Source organism: Denticeps clupeoides, chromosome 6 (genome assembly GCF_900700375.1).
Source record: "Denticeps clupeoides chromosome 6, fDenClu1.1, whole genome shotgun sequence".
Classification (NCBI taxonomy): domain Eukaryota; kingdom Metazoa; phylum Chordata; class Actinopteri; order Clupeiformes; family Denticipitidae; genus Denticeps; species Denticeps clupeoides.
Window position 1 is genome coordinate 24271276 of NC_041712.1, and position 14707 is coordinate 24285982.

General features: G+C 50.9%; 2 protein-coding genes and 1 non-coding gene across 3 annotated transcripts; 1 reads left to right on the plus strand and 2 right to left on the minus strand.

Annotated features, from left to right (window-relative positions):
- Positions 1 to 2369: 2369 nt before the first annotated feature.
- LOC114791910 (transcription factor Sox-19a-like) lies at positions 2370 to 4105 on the minus strand. Its single transcript, XM_028982460.1, has 2 exons — positions 3517 to 4105; positions 2370 to 3417 (listed from the first exon to the last, which is right to left on the minus strand). Exons 1-2 carry the CDS (start codon positions 4071 to 4073, stop codon positions 3186 to 3188), a joined length of 789 nt encoding a protein of 262 aa, XP_028838293.1. The 5' UTR covers positions 4074 to 4105; the 3' UTR covers positions 2370 to 3185.
- A 4726-nt stretch (positions 4106 to 8831) lies between these two features.
- On the minus strand, positions 8832 to 14581 carry LOC114793024 (eukaryotic initiation factor 4A-I-like). Its single transcript, XM_028984617.1, has 11 exons — positions 14517 to 14581; positions 13792 to 13840; positions 13579 to 13711; positions 13340 to 13479; positions 13057 to 13225; positions 12525 to 12634; positions 12139 to 12282; positions 11011 to 11148; positions 9579 to 9668; positions 9270 to 9349; positions 8832 to 9185 (listed from the first exon to the last, which is right to left on the minus strand). Exons 1-11 carry the CDS (start codon positions 14537 to 14539, stop codon positions 9041 to 9043), a joined length of 1221 nt encoding a protein of 406 aa, XP_028840450.1. The 5' UTR covers positions 14540 to 14581; the 3' UTR covers positions 8832 to 9040.
- Positions 12709 to 12779, plus strand: trnag-gcc (transfer RNA glycine (anticodon GCC)). Its single transcript has one exon. It is a non-coding gene; the product is annotated as a tRNA-Gly (tRNA).
- Positions 14582 to 14707: the final 126 nt, after the last annotated feature.

Consider the following 14707-nt stretch of genomic DNA (forward strand, 5'->3'; position numbering starts at 1 on the left):
TTACAACCAGTAGTTACAGGGACAGTCTTCCTGGAGCAACTTAGGGTTAAGTGTTTTGCTCAGGGACACAATGGTAGTAAGTGGGATTCGAACCCGGGTCTTCTGGTTCATAGGCGAGTGTGTTATCCACTAGGCTACTACCACATAGTTCTTAGTCTTTATCTATTTTATTTTTAATGTTAACTTGTAAATAAAGATATTTTACAAAAATATATATTTTACTTTGTCTTTAAATTGTACTCTGCTGGGAAAATACATTAAATCTATATTTTTACAACATGAAGCATGAAGGACGTGTTTAATGGATGTGCATGTAAGAAATACAAATTACATATAAACTTTTCAAAACAGAATTGCTTGGTTAAGATAAAGTTAACTTACTTTAATATATTTAAATAACTTAATTTCAAGCGCGTTAACCAATTATAAAGAGAAAAACTAAAACATCGGACCTTTTTTCATGCTAATGGAATAATGCCCTGGAGAGGATTTAGCGTGAGATCATACGAAATGAGTGTTATTATGTTATTATGTGTGCAGGCAGGAGCCCTCTGATCCCTGAATGCGGCGACATCTGCCGCCGATCAATATCCTAATCCCACTCGGCCCCCACGTCCCCCACGCCGGGTTCCAGGTGATCCTGGGCCTCTCGGACCTGTCGGAGTGTGACGTGGGAGGACTGGGAAGGGCTTGGAGCAGAGTGTTGAGGGTCCCAGGGGTCCCAGGGGTCCCTCCCGGGATAATCCTTCATTTAGCAACAACGGGATTACTCTGTGATGTGAGGACAGGCCCTGCAGATATCAGGCCCGGACGATCGGTGATGCCGCCTGCGCCCTCGCACCTGCTGGTTCCTGAAATAGCGCTCGCCAGACGGGCCAGACAAAACACGGCGCCGTATCTCCGCCCGAACCTGCACCCTGCGCACGGTGACAGGTGGGCGGAGGTATGCAGCTGATCCGGCCCCCGGTTGTGACCTCGGCACTGGAGCGTGACAGCCGCACACACACTCCCTGCCATACACACACACACACACACACACAGGGAATGTTGTTTGGGTTTGGCGTCAGGGAGCGTCTCTGCCTTGTGACACGCCTTCGGCCCGGAGTCCAACGTGACGTCCAAACAGGAGACGTAGCGGCCTGGTGGGTAAGACACTGGCTTATAAACCCCACCTGAGCAGGACACTGTCCCCGTCACTACTGACCCCAAGGCGCTCTGGACGAGGGCGTCTGGTAAACGCCGTAAATGTAAATAATAAAGAGCCACTGAGACGCTCGCCAGATCTGGAGGTTCAATTAAATCGGCATTAAAAATGCGTGTTTGCCGGTCGGATTTAAAAGAAAAGCGCGAGTGTGTTTCGGAATGTGACAGCATCTAGTGTTGAGAGAGAGCGGATCTTCTGTCCCCCGGACCCTCGAGTGGGTTTGGGGGGGTTGAAGTTGTCCGGGAAACAACCTGTGGAGGCCTGGGCCTGTTGCTAAGAGATCTGATGCTTTCAGCAGGAAAATCCCACTTGCACCCCCCCACCCACCCACCCATCACCTCTCTCTCTCTCTCTCTTCAACCCCCACCCTTCCTCTCACCCAAACTCTCAGACTTTCGAGTTGTTATTTAGATCCGGCTCCTTTATTAACTCCTTCCTCCCCCTGAGTGTGGTGAAGTGCCAGAAGGCGGGACCACGTCAGGCTGCGATGTATATTTTATATGCATTTCATTCTGCGATAATAATAATCATGATGGCAACGAGCACGCAGGGTGATGCGACTCATACAAGACCGAAAAGTCAAAGTTGTGCTCGGAGTCCGGGCCGTTCCCTCCCCTTCCCCCGCGATTAGCCGCTCCCGACTGGACCATTTCCATGAGAATGGAGCGGGGCAGCGAGAGGGTTAAGCCCGGCCTGGAGACGGGGGCCACCTCAATGCGACGCTAATTTTCTGCCCGGCGGGGTTCCGAGAGAAAGGGAGGACAATGGCGGCCGTAAGAGGCGCTGAGAACCGCGGCTTTTACTGCGCGCACCTGCCCGCTGAAAGGCGGCGGCACAAAGCGGGGGCCGAGGCGGCCAATTACGCGCCGCTCCGGAGGGGGGTGCGGGCCGGGTACCCGCGACTCCTGCGCCCCCTGGTCCCCCTGGTCCCCGTCACCTTCTCCCGGGGCTCGGACGCGCCTTTACGCGCCAAATCCGGACAAGTTCGCGCCTTTACGCGCCAAATCCGGACAAGTTCGTGCCTTTACGCGCCAAATCCGGACAAGTTCGTGCCTTTATATTTAACGGAGACGCTCGTTACAATCCAACTCTCCTCATTTCCACCTATTAAAACTTAAAAATTGATAGAAAACGTGATGGGTGCAGAAAAAAAGACAGACAAACGTTTACAAAAAATAATACATTTCTTTATTATTTTTTTTTGTTCGTTTTCTCTTTTTACACAAGAAATAAATGTCCCTTATTATAAGGGCAATAAAGGATTATACAAGCACACATCAGAAGCAGCAAACCAACACGTCCATCCATCCACTCGGTCCATTATTTTAATATAAAGTACAGCTTGTAAACCCCCTTCATCGGGAAGGTCACTTTTTGGACGCAGGAAGACTCTACAGTCAGTAGTCTCAATTTATAATTTAAATCAGACAAAAAAAAAACTACATGAATTATTGAAATTATTATTTTGCATTTCTAATCAGAAAAAAAAAACTAAATAAAAAAACAGCAGCACAGCAGAGACCTAAATGTTCCTGTTAAACTCATTCTGGAGCCCGGAAAAGGGCTCAACTACGAAACGAAGACGAACTACCACTATTGTCCCAGACCGAGTCGGGCCCGGCGCGCCGTGTCATAAACCACGTAGAAAAGTGTGAAATCGGGGTGCTGAGGGGACCCAGCATCATGCAGTGAACATGTGTGTGTACCCATCAGGTCTACCGTCCAGCTGCACACCAGGACGGGCCCTGGCTTCCGCAAAATAGCCCGACGTGGGGCCCGAAGGCACCGGGAATATGCCGCCTTGTGCTTTAGTGTCTGGCCAGTTCAGAGTTCGCCCCCACTTCACCGCGGGCAGGAAAAGTGACCGGGTCGCCTCTGCGTCTTCTTGTCGTGCCATGGCCGGTCAGCCGGGCGGGGCCCGGGCCACGGGGCCGGACCGGAGGCCTCCTCGCCGGAGAGGGCACCTGAGCTGCTAATGGGGTCATATGTGGGTGAGAGGCGCGGTGCCGCCCAGGTAGTGTTGCTGGATGTTGGTGTAGCCCCTCTGGACCACCGCGTCGGCGGTGTCGCCGCCCGGGATGTACATGCTGATCATGTCCCTCAGGTCCCCCTGCAGGGGGCCCCTCTGGTGACCGGGGCCCCCGGTCGGTGAATGGGACACCGGGTCCGGCTTCACCATGGCCTGCTGCGGGCCGCTGCCGTAGGACATCTGGCTGCAGAGACAACAGAAGCGTTAACGCGACGTGAACAGTGACACCCCCGGACGTCGCCTCACCCCCCCCCCCTCCCCGGACCTGTACGACTCGACGTACCTGTACGAGTTGGCCCCGCCCATGTACGGCTGCGCCGCGGCCATCGCCGGCGGGTACTGCAGCGCGGACAGGTCGTAGCGGTGGAGCTGCTGGCCGTAGCCCAGGGCGTCGCCCTGCACGCCCGCGTAGCCGCCCGTGTGGCCCCAGCCGTAGCTGTCCATCCGGGGACTCCCGCCGGGGCCCTGCGCGGCGGCCAGCGGGTACTTGGTCCCCGGGCCGTCCTTCTTCAGGACGGGCTTGGTCTTGCGCCGCGGCTTGTACTTGTAGTCGGGGTACTCCTTCATGTGCAGGGCCCGCAGGCGCTTGGCCTCGTCGATGAAGGGCCGCTTCTCGGCGTCGGCCAGCAGCTTCCACTCGGCGCCCAGGCGCTTGCTGATCTCCGAGTTGTGCATCTTGGGGTTCTCCTGGGCCATCTTGCGCCGCTGGCCGCGGGACCAGACCATGAAGGCGTTCATGGGCCGCTTGACCTTGTCCATGGGGTCCGGGCCGGCGGCGGCGGCGGCGGCCTGGTGCGGCGGGACCGGCGCCTTCAGGTCGTGCTCCATCACGCTGTACATGACGCGGGATCTGCGGGCTGAAGGACTGGAGCGGCCCGGTCCTCCTCCGAGCGCCTCATTTGCATCACCAAAGGAGGGGCGCGGCGAGCTCAGAACGGCGCTGGAGCCGATAGGGGGAGGTTCCTGCGTGGGAGGGGGAAGAAAGTTTCTTACAGCCCCCCCCCCCCCCCATCCCGACAGGAGAACCAGCTGGACAGGCACAAAGCGACCTGGCCTGGAGACAGCTGTCACCTGATCTGGGATCAGTGGACGTGGAGGAGGACTCAGGCAGGACAGGTCCGGAGATATAAAAACTCGCACATGCCGTCATGGTGTACTTTGTTCTATTCATTTGAGTCGCGGTCGCTCCTCTTTGTCCTTTCCAGCAACTCTTGGAACGAACTTTGTGTCCAAAACACACTTTTTACGCACTTTTCAAGCACCAAGTTCGTTCCAGAAGTCGTGAATCTGCTGTGATGAAGACAGCCGGTGCTGTTTCATCATCATCATCATCAGAGAGTGAATATCAGCGTACATCAATACACACCTGGCATGTACGACGCCCTTAGAATCAGTAGTTAAAGGGACAGTGTTCCCCTGGGGACACTGGGGTTAAGTGTCTTGCTCACGGACACGATGGTAGGAAGTGGGATTTGAACCTGGGACTTTGTGGTCTTCTGGTTCATACACTTACAACATTTACAGTAAGTGACTTACAATCTGTAGTTACTGGGACAGTCCTCACCCTGGAGACACTCAGGGTTGAGTGTCTTGCTCTGGGACACGATGGTAGGAAGTGGGGTTTGAACCTGAGACTGTGGGTTGATTTATTGTTTTTTGAAATTCCAGTCCACAATTTTTCTGAAGCCATAAATGTAGATTTTATTACCTATTTTAGTCTTTACTTGACTAATTGTGTTTGGTTTTTATTTCATTGACGATAAAAACTTTGTACGACGTCTCATTGCTACACCGACGATAAAGAACGAATTTTGGATTTATTACTGAATATTGCACACAACAACGTGACACTCAGGCGATGATGTGACTTGGTGGGTTTTGTGTTTAAATTTCCTCTATTCGATAGTCCTGGTTGATGGACGAGTGTGTTACCCGCCAGGATGCCATCATGTCCAATAATTGACGCGTTACTGCAGACTAGAGAACGGTAAGAACAGCCCGTCACGTTCGTCCTTCTAATGTTCTCTTGTAGCAGAAAAAAGCCCCCCAATGTGACGCCGCGGCTGTGGCCTGTGGTGTCTGACAATTAAAAAAGGACATGAAAATGCTGCTCTTTTTATTATAATTTCGTCCCCTGTTCACCACGATTCCGATCAGTAAAACCAAAACTCACCAAACCGGGACGGGTGTGGACCTCGGACGACCCTGGTGGATGGAATCTCTCATTCTCATGCTGCCACGGATCGTGCAGCCTTCAGATTATGTTTTTATTGAACGGTATTAAAGTGAAGTGATTGTCACTTGTGATACACGGCAGCACAGCACACGGTGCGCACAGTGAAATTTGTCCTCTGCATTTAACCCATCACCCTGAGTGAACAGTGGGCAGCCATGACAGGCAACCGGGAAGCAGCATGTGGGGACGGTGCTTTGCTCAGTGGCATGGTTGTCATGGTTTCGCCAGGCCCTGTGAATTTTTGTGAATTTTTGGGCCAGTGGTGGCCTAGCGGATAATGAAGCGGCCCCGTAATCAGAAGGTTGCTGGTTCGAATCCCGATCCACCAAGGTGCCAGTGAGCAAAGCACCGTCCCCACACACTGCTCCCCGGGCGCCTGTCATGGCTGCCCACTGCTCACTCAGGGTGATGGTTAAATGCAGAGGACACATTTCACTGTGTGCACCATGTGCACATGTGACAATCACTTCACTTCACAACACATTGATCTTCATTTGACAGTTTTGGCCATTTGTTGGTGTACAATTAGCACAATTTCTGTTTTTTTTTATATATATATATGTGTGTGATTCACCAAAACTGTGTAAAATGCGTGTGCATGGTGCGGGGCGTCGCCTGATTCCCACCTCGCCGGGCCCAGCTACCGTAGGGAGGCGGAGGTGCGAGCGCTCCCTCCTTAGCACCTCGCCGGGCGAGGCCCGTTAGGTTTCCACGGTCGCCACTTTGCGCCTCCATTGTCGCCGCGGCGCCACATAAACATACGGACAATGGGCGTACATGCGAGCCCACCTGGCCCCCCGCCGGGCCCCTCCACCCATCGCACATTAGTATGTGCATGCGGCGCTGCGCCCCGGGGGCCTTTCACTCGCAGCTCGGCTGCATCCGGGTAAAAACCCGACCCGACGCGCTGGAGTGACATTGCGCGGCGGTGCCACGTGCCGGGATGAAATCGGAGGCCTCCGACGTTTTACACGTAAAATAAAAAGCCGAGGACGGGAGTAATCCCGCCGCCGACTGTCCTTCCCCTCGTCCCTGTTATTGTTACACACTTATTGAGCAATTAACCTTACTTTATGCCGAGTGTGAATATGGAGTGTGCCGCCGCCATTGTGCCGGCTTCATTGTCATGTATGGGATCAGTCTCATAAGCCAAAGCAGAAAGAAGGGGAAAAAAAAGAAGAGAGGAAACGCACCGATGTCTCCCGGCGCTGTGTCGACAATCAAATCAAAATTTAAGTGGGGCCGCGAGCGAGGGGCCAAAACGGAGCGGCCCTGAAAGCGGCCGACATCATACTCACACGGGACAGGGGACGGGGGGATGACAGATTGGACGCTGGGGATAAAGGGGGAGAGGAGAATGAAGTGAGGAGGTGAAAAGAAAAGAGGGGATGATCGGAGGGAGGGGAAGGGCCCGGGTTGAGCTGGAGGACAGAAAGAGAAAGAAGGGGGGGGGGGGGGGGGGGTCGCTAGGAGGAGAAAGTTCTTAAGCTTTTCAATGACAAGTAGACTAAAAGGCCCTCTATTCAGGCCCGCTCGGGCTGCTCTTCTTATGCAAATGGCGGCCGTGGTCTCCCAGCCATCCATCACTGGCCGGGGTGACCCTTTACGAGCCCCACTCACCCCGGCCCACAAACAGAGCTGCTACCGGAGGAGGGGGCAGGTGATGGGGGCTTGAGTTGGAGGATGGGGTGGCCGGGATGGAGAGAGAGCGGAGTTTGGGCCACCTACACAGCGCGAGAAATCGCGGAAATGCTTCGCGCGCGGGGAAAAAAAAAAACTGTGTGAAGCATTTCTGCGAAAAACATATATAAAATATATATTTAAAAACAAGTATCAACAGGTGTTTTCACTATATATTTTATATATATATATATCTGAAAACTCTTGTTGATGCTTCACTATAAAAAAATCCAGTTAGGTAAAATCTTCATTCAGCATTTAATTAATTAAAAGTATGTTAACACACGAATATAGAGCAAATATGCCAGTATTAACTGAACACAGATCAGTGTTTAACACTCACTAGTGTTGGGACTGCTGTTTATGTATATGTTCTGCGTACGTGAGAATGAATTTATTTAATCTGTAACGTTCTAAATCTAACAGTTGCATTGCTGAAAGTGGCAGCATGTGACATTAATATTTTTATACACTTTAGAATTATAGAATGTTGTAGTTTTTTCTGCATCAGGGTAGTGCGTGGCCCTGCGCAGGCCTGCTGCACTGTGGGAGATGATGTCATCACTCCGAGCCAAAGCAGAAGCTTTTTATTATTATTAATGGTTCATTAACTCTGTACTTTATCGCACTTCAGTTTCAGTGTTATTAACGCAGATTTGAAATGATCCGAGCCTCGAGTAAATGCTTTATTTTGATTTTTAAAAATGTAACTATAGTTAGGGTTACTTATGTGAAATGGGGTGGTAGTAGCTTAGTGGGTAACACACTCGCCTATGAACCAGCTTACTACCATCGTGTCCCTGAGCAACAACGCACCAGTGCTGTGACGCCACCTGGCGGCCACTACAGGAACCGCGCGGTTACAGGAAGACTAGCAGGGAGGTAGGAGTCTGGTGGTCCAGGTTCCTAGGACGGCACCTCGGTAAGCAAAATAGAACGCTGACGTGGGGGGAAGTGGGCGGGGCTTCGTGGGCGGTCTTAATGCAGATCTGGGGCCACTGTGTAGAGTCAGGGCTGCATGTATTCTGCAGACGCTGATCTGGTAATACACCGAGCACTGGGGAAAAATCGGCAAGACCTTTAGACGCATGACATGTCTGTGTTTATGGATGAAGAATTTAGGGAGTAACGCTTACCTCTGCCTGGGTTAATGGATTATTGCAAAATAAAAAGTCATGCTTTATTATAGTATATTTATTTTAGAAACCCTCCCCATTTCAAGTTTACAATAAAGAAAAGAAAAAAATTAATTTGACGGGCATACAAAAATCTTTCTTATAACGGAATCCAATATTTATTCATTTCTATTCATATATTAATCCCAGGGACGCATTTCTGAGACCTTTACTGTACACTGGGGTGCCCGGAAAATTAAAACGAGTGGACCAAAAATATTTAAATCATACTTTGCTCCCCCTCCCTCTGCTTCGAAATCATGAAAACTGCGATTCGGATTAAAAGCGCTGAGCTTTTATATAGATATTTATTTAAAAAAAAAAAAAAAAAAAAAAAAAAAAAGGTGCGGCGACTATGTCGCGAGCAGAACCAGCACCGGGCCAGCAGCGGTCAACACGAGCCACGCTGGAACCCGGAAAGCACAGGTACAGGGCGAGTCAGGGCACAAACATTTAAAAAGACGACGCACGGTAAGGGCTGAGAAAGGACGGGGGTGGCCGAGTCGATCCAAGCATAAACTTTCTTTTTATTCCAAGAGCGGAGGAAGAGAGGCAATTCATTCATGTCCCAACACCTTAAAGGAGAAGAATGGACAGAGCTTCTCAGACCTCCCCCCTGTTTAAGAGCATAAATTCGAGGGGGCGTGGACAGGGTGAGCGGTGAACCGATAGGAGCGTTTAGAGAGGGGCGATTTCGGGGTGGGGCCGGCGCTGGCCTAGATGAGATCGGCCACGTTCATGGGCATCTCCTCGACGGTGGTGTTGTAGAAGGTCTCGATGTCACGCAGGGTGCGCTTGTCATCCTCAGTCACCATGTTGATGGCCACGCCCTTTCTGCCAAAACGTCCGCCCCTCCCAATCCTGCAAAACGGGCAGAGCTGTCAGTGAGACTAGCAGCAACTCGTCAGCGTGAACTCGTGCAGGAGGTCGTGACCCCGCTGATACCTGTGAATGTAGTTCTCTCGGTTGGTGGGCAGATCGTAGTTGATCACCAAAGATACCTGCTGCACGTCAATACCGCGGGCCTGTGGAGACATGAGGAGACACGCCGTAGAACATCCGGATTCTGGAAAACGTCCTGTGGGCTGTTTCATAGTTGCGGGGAGGGACGGGAGGGACCCAGCCGCAGTGGAGAACAGTCCCGATTCGTCTGCCAGGGATCTATACTCCCACCTGAGCACGGAGGTCCGCTCAGGAGACAGGGAACCCCGGGGGCCCGGAGCCGGGGTCAAATTCGTACAAAATTTCACTCACCAGCAGATCGGTGGTGATGAGGACCCTGCTGGATCCCGAACGAAACTCCCTCATGATCAGGTCCCGCTCTTTTTGGTCCATATCACCATGCTGGGGGGCGAAATAAAACGGCCGTTACACCACGCGATTCTCACAAAATCACACCGATTCAGGGTTAAAGGCCTAAAATTTATGAGCAGCGTTGCACCTTTCCTGGCATACGAAGGGCCCAAGTCCTACAGGGACAAAGGCCCTATTGTATTTGTAAGGATAATCATTATTATTGGAGCCTTCCCTATGCTCAAAATACGCTTAATTTTGCACAATCAAATTGCACATTCATGTCGACTCCCTGGTCACACCCACGTAAAAACTGCGCCGGTTTTGCAAAGCGCCACCAACTGGTCGCAGAGAGGACGAGCTTTTGGTTTTCCATACTGTGCTCGACAAGGTTAACCAAAATCACCTGAAATTTGGGCAGGATGTTACGAAGTTCCCTTCGAAGCACTGATACGCTGAACAGTGACTTAACGCTGACGTTTCTAGCAAGGCGTGAGTTGTTTGAACCCAGGTTCAAATCCCACTTACTACCATCATGTCCCTGAGCAAGACACTTAAACCTAAGTTGCTTCAGGGGGGGACTGTCCCTGTAACTACTGATCGTAAGTCACTCTGGATAAGGGCGTCTGGTAAATAATGTAAATGTAAATGCACCAAACCCGCTACATCTTAAACATTTTGACACCCCAACGCTAAACATCTCATAAACACCAAAATTGCTCAGCATCAAAGCTCAGTGCTAAAAATCACTTTTTTTTTTTTTTTTTTAATCTTGGAAGGTATGGATGTGAAGATTCTTCAAGTTGACATTATTTTCACCTGTAAGCGGGCGGAGTTTCTCTCTGGCCTTGACGTTTTACTTCCTGGATTCATATGTCTGAAACTGTCGCAGAAACGGGTTAAACACACCACACGTGAAAATGCCCCGCCGGACCCGACGCGTTCACCCCTTCACCTGCCCTGCTGCGCGACATCGTGGACTCCTTGAACGGTAGGACTCCTTCACCGAGTACCGGCATTTAAAATACGAAGCACTATATATTTCCTATTCTCAGATTACGAGTCGCATCTCTGACAGTGTCGTCAAGCAGCGTGAACGTTGCCTGGTTCGTTCGAATTGGATAAATGACGTTGCATCGAGGCGTTTATTAATCTATTTACCTGGTTTAGTTATCAAAATGTAAGATAATTCAATATCTTTAAGGCCTTAACTTGAAAAAAACGTTCATGTTAATGCTTGAAAAATATACCACCACTAACAGATGTTTGCAAAGTATTACGATATGATATGAAAGGAATAAAGATGCATAAGAAGCTAAACTGAGTTGAATGAGCGCATAGAGACCAGGTTGAGAAGCGAACTGAAAGCGTTGCGGAGAGGGAGGCTGTATACCAGGGCAGAGACAGTAAAGTCCCGGGCGTGCATCTTTTCAGTCAGCCAGTCCACCTTTCGACGAGTGTTGATAAAGATGACCGCCTGAGTGATGGTCAGGGTTTCGTAGAGGTCACACAGGGTGTCCAGCTTCCACTCCTGCAAGTAAGGAGGAGAGCCATAGGTGTAGCTAGACGAACTGAAAGCACTGTCGAGGTGGAGAGCTAGCAGAAACAGCGGAGGGCACTGGTCCTGCACATCAGGGGGTTTAACTTAATTTAAAAGCCCCCATTCAACCTCTCTGCCTACTACAACCCAGTTCAGGATCAGGGAAAAAAAACCTATTGGTACAGAGCTGGTGCCATGCAGGACCTGAAGGAACCAGGACATACTTGAGACGTGCTCTATATCCAAAAGAGACGTGCCAAATATCCTTATGGAACACGCAACAGTGTATATAGACATATCTATTTTTTTTTTATGATTGCACTATGGTGGGGTCTTAAATTCAAAATTCTAACGTGATTTGTCACATACAGTCGTACACAGTATGATATGCAGCGATTGCACAGTATTGCAAATATTGCAATACAATGAACCAATATGCAAATATTGTAAACTAAACCAAATATTACACTTTTGTTTTTAACATAAAATATGTTCAACAGGTAGGGTGAAGGTGTGCAAATGAGTGAAGTCAAAGTAAAAAGTAAAAAGATTGTGCAAGAGTAAAAGAGTTTGTGCAAGGGTTTTGGGGGCATCGAGTCCAGAAGTGACTGAAAGTGAACGTGCTGGAGTGTATTAAGAGTTCTGTGTGAAACATTATTTCAATATACGGTATACTGTGCAAACTGTTGTACTAGACATTTCAACCCCTATCAAAATCATTCGTATGCACACACACACACACACACACACACACACACACACACACACACACATATATATATATATATAAAGAGGTTGGATTCTGTAGTGAACCTAATGACTGATTTCAATAATGGGTATTTAAAAGCAATTATGCAAGTCACTCTGGACAAGAACATCTGCCAGATGCTGCAAATGTAAGTCAAAACATCGACATCCAAATGCAGTCGTTACTGTTTCACTCCCTGCGGTAGTTCTCGGTTCGGACTGGCTCGCTCGTACCTCCTTCTCTACGTTGATGTAGAACTGCCGGATACCCTCCAGGGTGAGCTCCTCCTTCTTGACCAGGATGCGAATGGGTTCTCGCATGAACTTGGTGGTGACATCTAGCACCTCAGCAGGCATAGTAGCAGACAGCAGCACCACCTAGAGTCAGACAGGTGTTAGTGAAACCACAGACCTGGCACTAAACAGGCACCCAAAATAAATAAATAAATAAAAAGATAGATAGGTAGATAAATAAATAAATAAATAAAGAGCAGGTTGAAAGTGCAAACAACCCACAATTTTGTGTATGGCAGAAAACCAAACAAAAAAGATCCCATTCTAAGCAGTTCAACAACAAAAAAACTATTACGCAGAACAGGCATCCAGGCTTCATCGGTCACCTGTATGTTGGAGGTCAGCTTCTGGAAAATCTCGTAAATCTGGTCCTTGAACCCACGGCTCAGCATTTCGTCTGCTTCATCCAGCACAAACATCTTGATGTACTTGGAGGCTAGAGGAGACACACACACACACACACACAGACATTTCCATACAAGGTGCAGGCTAGAAGACCGCAGCAATAATGCATTGGTAGATCAGTGGTATAATTCTCGCCTGCCACGCGGGAGGCCCGGGTTCAATTCCCGGCCAATGCAGCTGTGCTGTTTGTGGCAGTGGTGGCCTAGCGGTTAAAGAAGCGGCCCCGTAATCAGAAGGTTGCCGGTTCGAATCCCGATCCGCCAAGGCGCCACTGAGCAAAGCACCGTCCCCACACACTGCTCCCCGGGCGCCTGTCATGGCTGCCCACTGCTCACTCAGGGTGATGGTTAAATGCAGAGGGCAAATTTCACTGTGTGCACCGTGTGCTGTGCTGCTGTGTATCACAAGTGACAAATCACTTCACTTTACTTAATAACAGTAATGAACACGGACCCAAAAACCTGCGGTTGAGCATGTCGAACACACGGCCCGGTGTGCCCACCACTATATGCGGAGCCTCCGCCTGCAGCTTCTGCACTTCGTTGCGCACGTTGGTCCCGCCAATGCAGGCATGGCACGAAGCACCCATGTAGTCACCCAGCGCCAGAATGACTTTCTGGATCTGCAAGGACACACAAGACGCAGAGATTTCATGGCAGGCACAGGACCGTGTCCGAAGGAAGGCACTGGGCGCACACCCAGGAAGCAGTAGTGTTAACGGGCGGACCGGGCGGACCTGCTGAGCCAACTCGCGGGTCGGGGCCAGGACCAGCGCTTGCGTGCCTCTCAGATCCACGTCAATCTGCTGCAGGATCGAGATGGCAAAGGTAGCGGTCTTGCCCGTGCCTGACTGGGCCTGTGCAATGACATCATATCCTACCGGAGGACCGGGAAAAAAAAAAACAAACAAACAAATAAGTAAAATTGCGACATCGATCACGGCCAAAGCATGCACGCAGTGCGGCAGCCGCTCACCCTTGATACAAGGGAGAATGGCTCTCTGCTGGATGGCAGAAGGCTTCTCGAAACCATATGCATAGATGCCCCTGAGAAGGGTCTCGCGCAGGTTCATGTCATCGAAACTGTCCACAATTTCATGCCAGTTGCTCTGCGGGGGAAAAAAGAAAAAGCTGCGCTCAGCACCAAAAGGGGGTGCGTCCTGGGGGAGATTCTGGCGCAGGGAAATACCTCAATGACACCGTCGGGCTCCATGCCCTCTGGGCCATTGTCTCTGGGTCTGTAAAAGAACGGAAGAAAAATTAACACGGCACCTACGAGCACAGATAATCGGGTGAAAGTGGCCACACACGGAGCTCACGCCCGACATTTCGTCGGCGGCCATGTTCCCACTGATCCGGGAGCAGAACCGGGCGCGCAGGGCCCGGGTGGGTGGTTACGGCGGGGAACCACCCACCCTCAGCGAGCCATGCGGCGCTGCGTGAAGCGCCGTCTCTCGTAAACCATCCCCGAACCGCACAAATAACTCATAATACTGGCACGAAATAAACGCGCGGTTCGGATCTACAAGTGACGATCCCGACAGAACGCGGTCCACGTCGACGCCAGAGGACGGACTGCCCGTTCTGGGCCATTACAGTATGCGGAAAAATAACTCGAATAAACCGCTCGGATTACGGCGTCTACGTGTGACAGTCACGACCCGTGGGGGGCCGGCGGCTAAATTTAGGACGTGGGGGCCGGGGAGTTAGCAGCATGCTAGCGGGGACAGGCCTTGCGCAACACCGCGTTCTGACGGGAAACGAGAAGGCCGACATGCCGACATACAAAGGGGCGTTCTGACTTCCATTTTTTTTTTATTTAAACGGCATTCATACTGTACGCGGGTTAATGACAACGACAAACTGCAAAAATGAAAGGCGTGGAAAGGCGTCTGTGCGCGACCGTCGCCTCACCTCTCTTCATAATCTGCCGACATTATCACAAAGGGCGAAGCGCGCCGCGGGAGCGGCTTATATACGTCGACGTGACCCGCGCGAGCCGCGCTGCGATTGCGGGAACGCGCGGTCAGTCGCGGCGGGCCCCTCCCCGCCGCTGCGGGCCCCGCCCTCCGGTTACCACATATGGTCGGAAGGGGCGGGAGCGG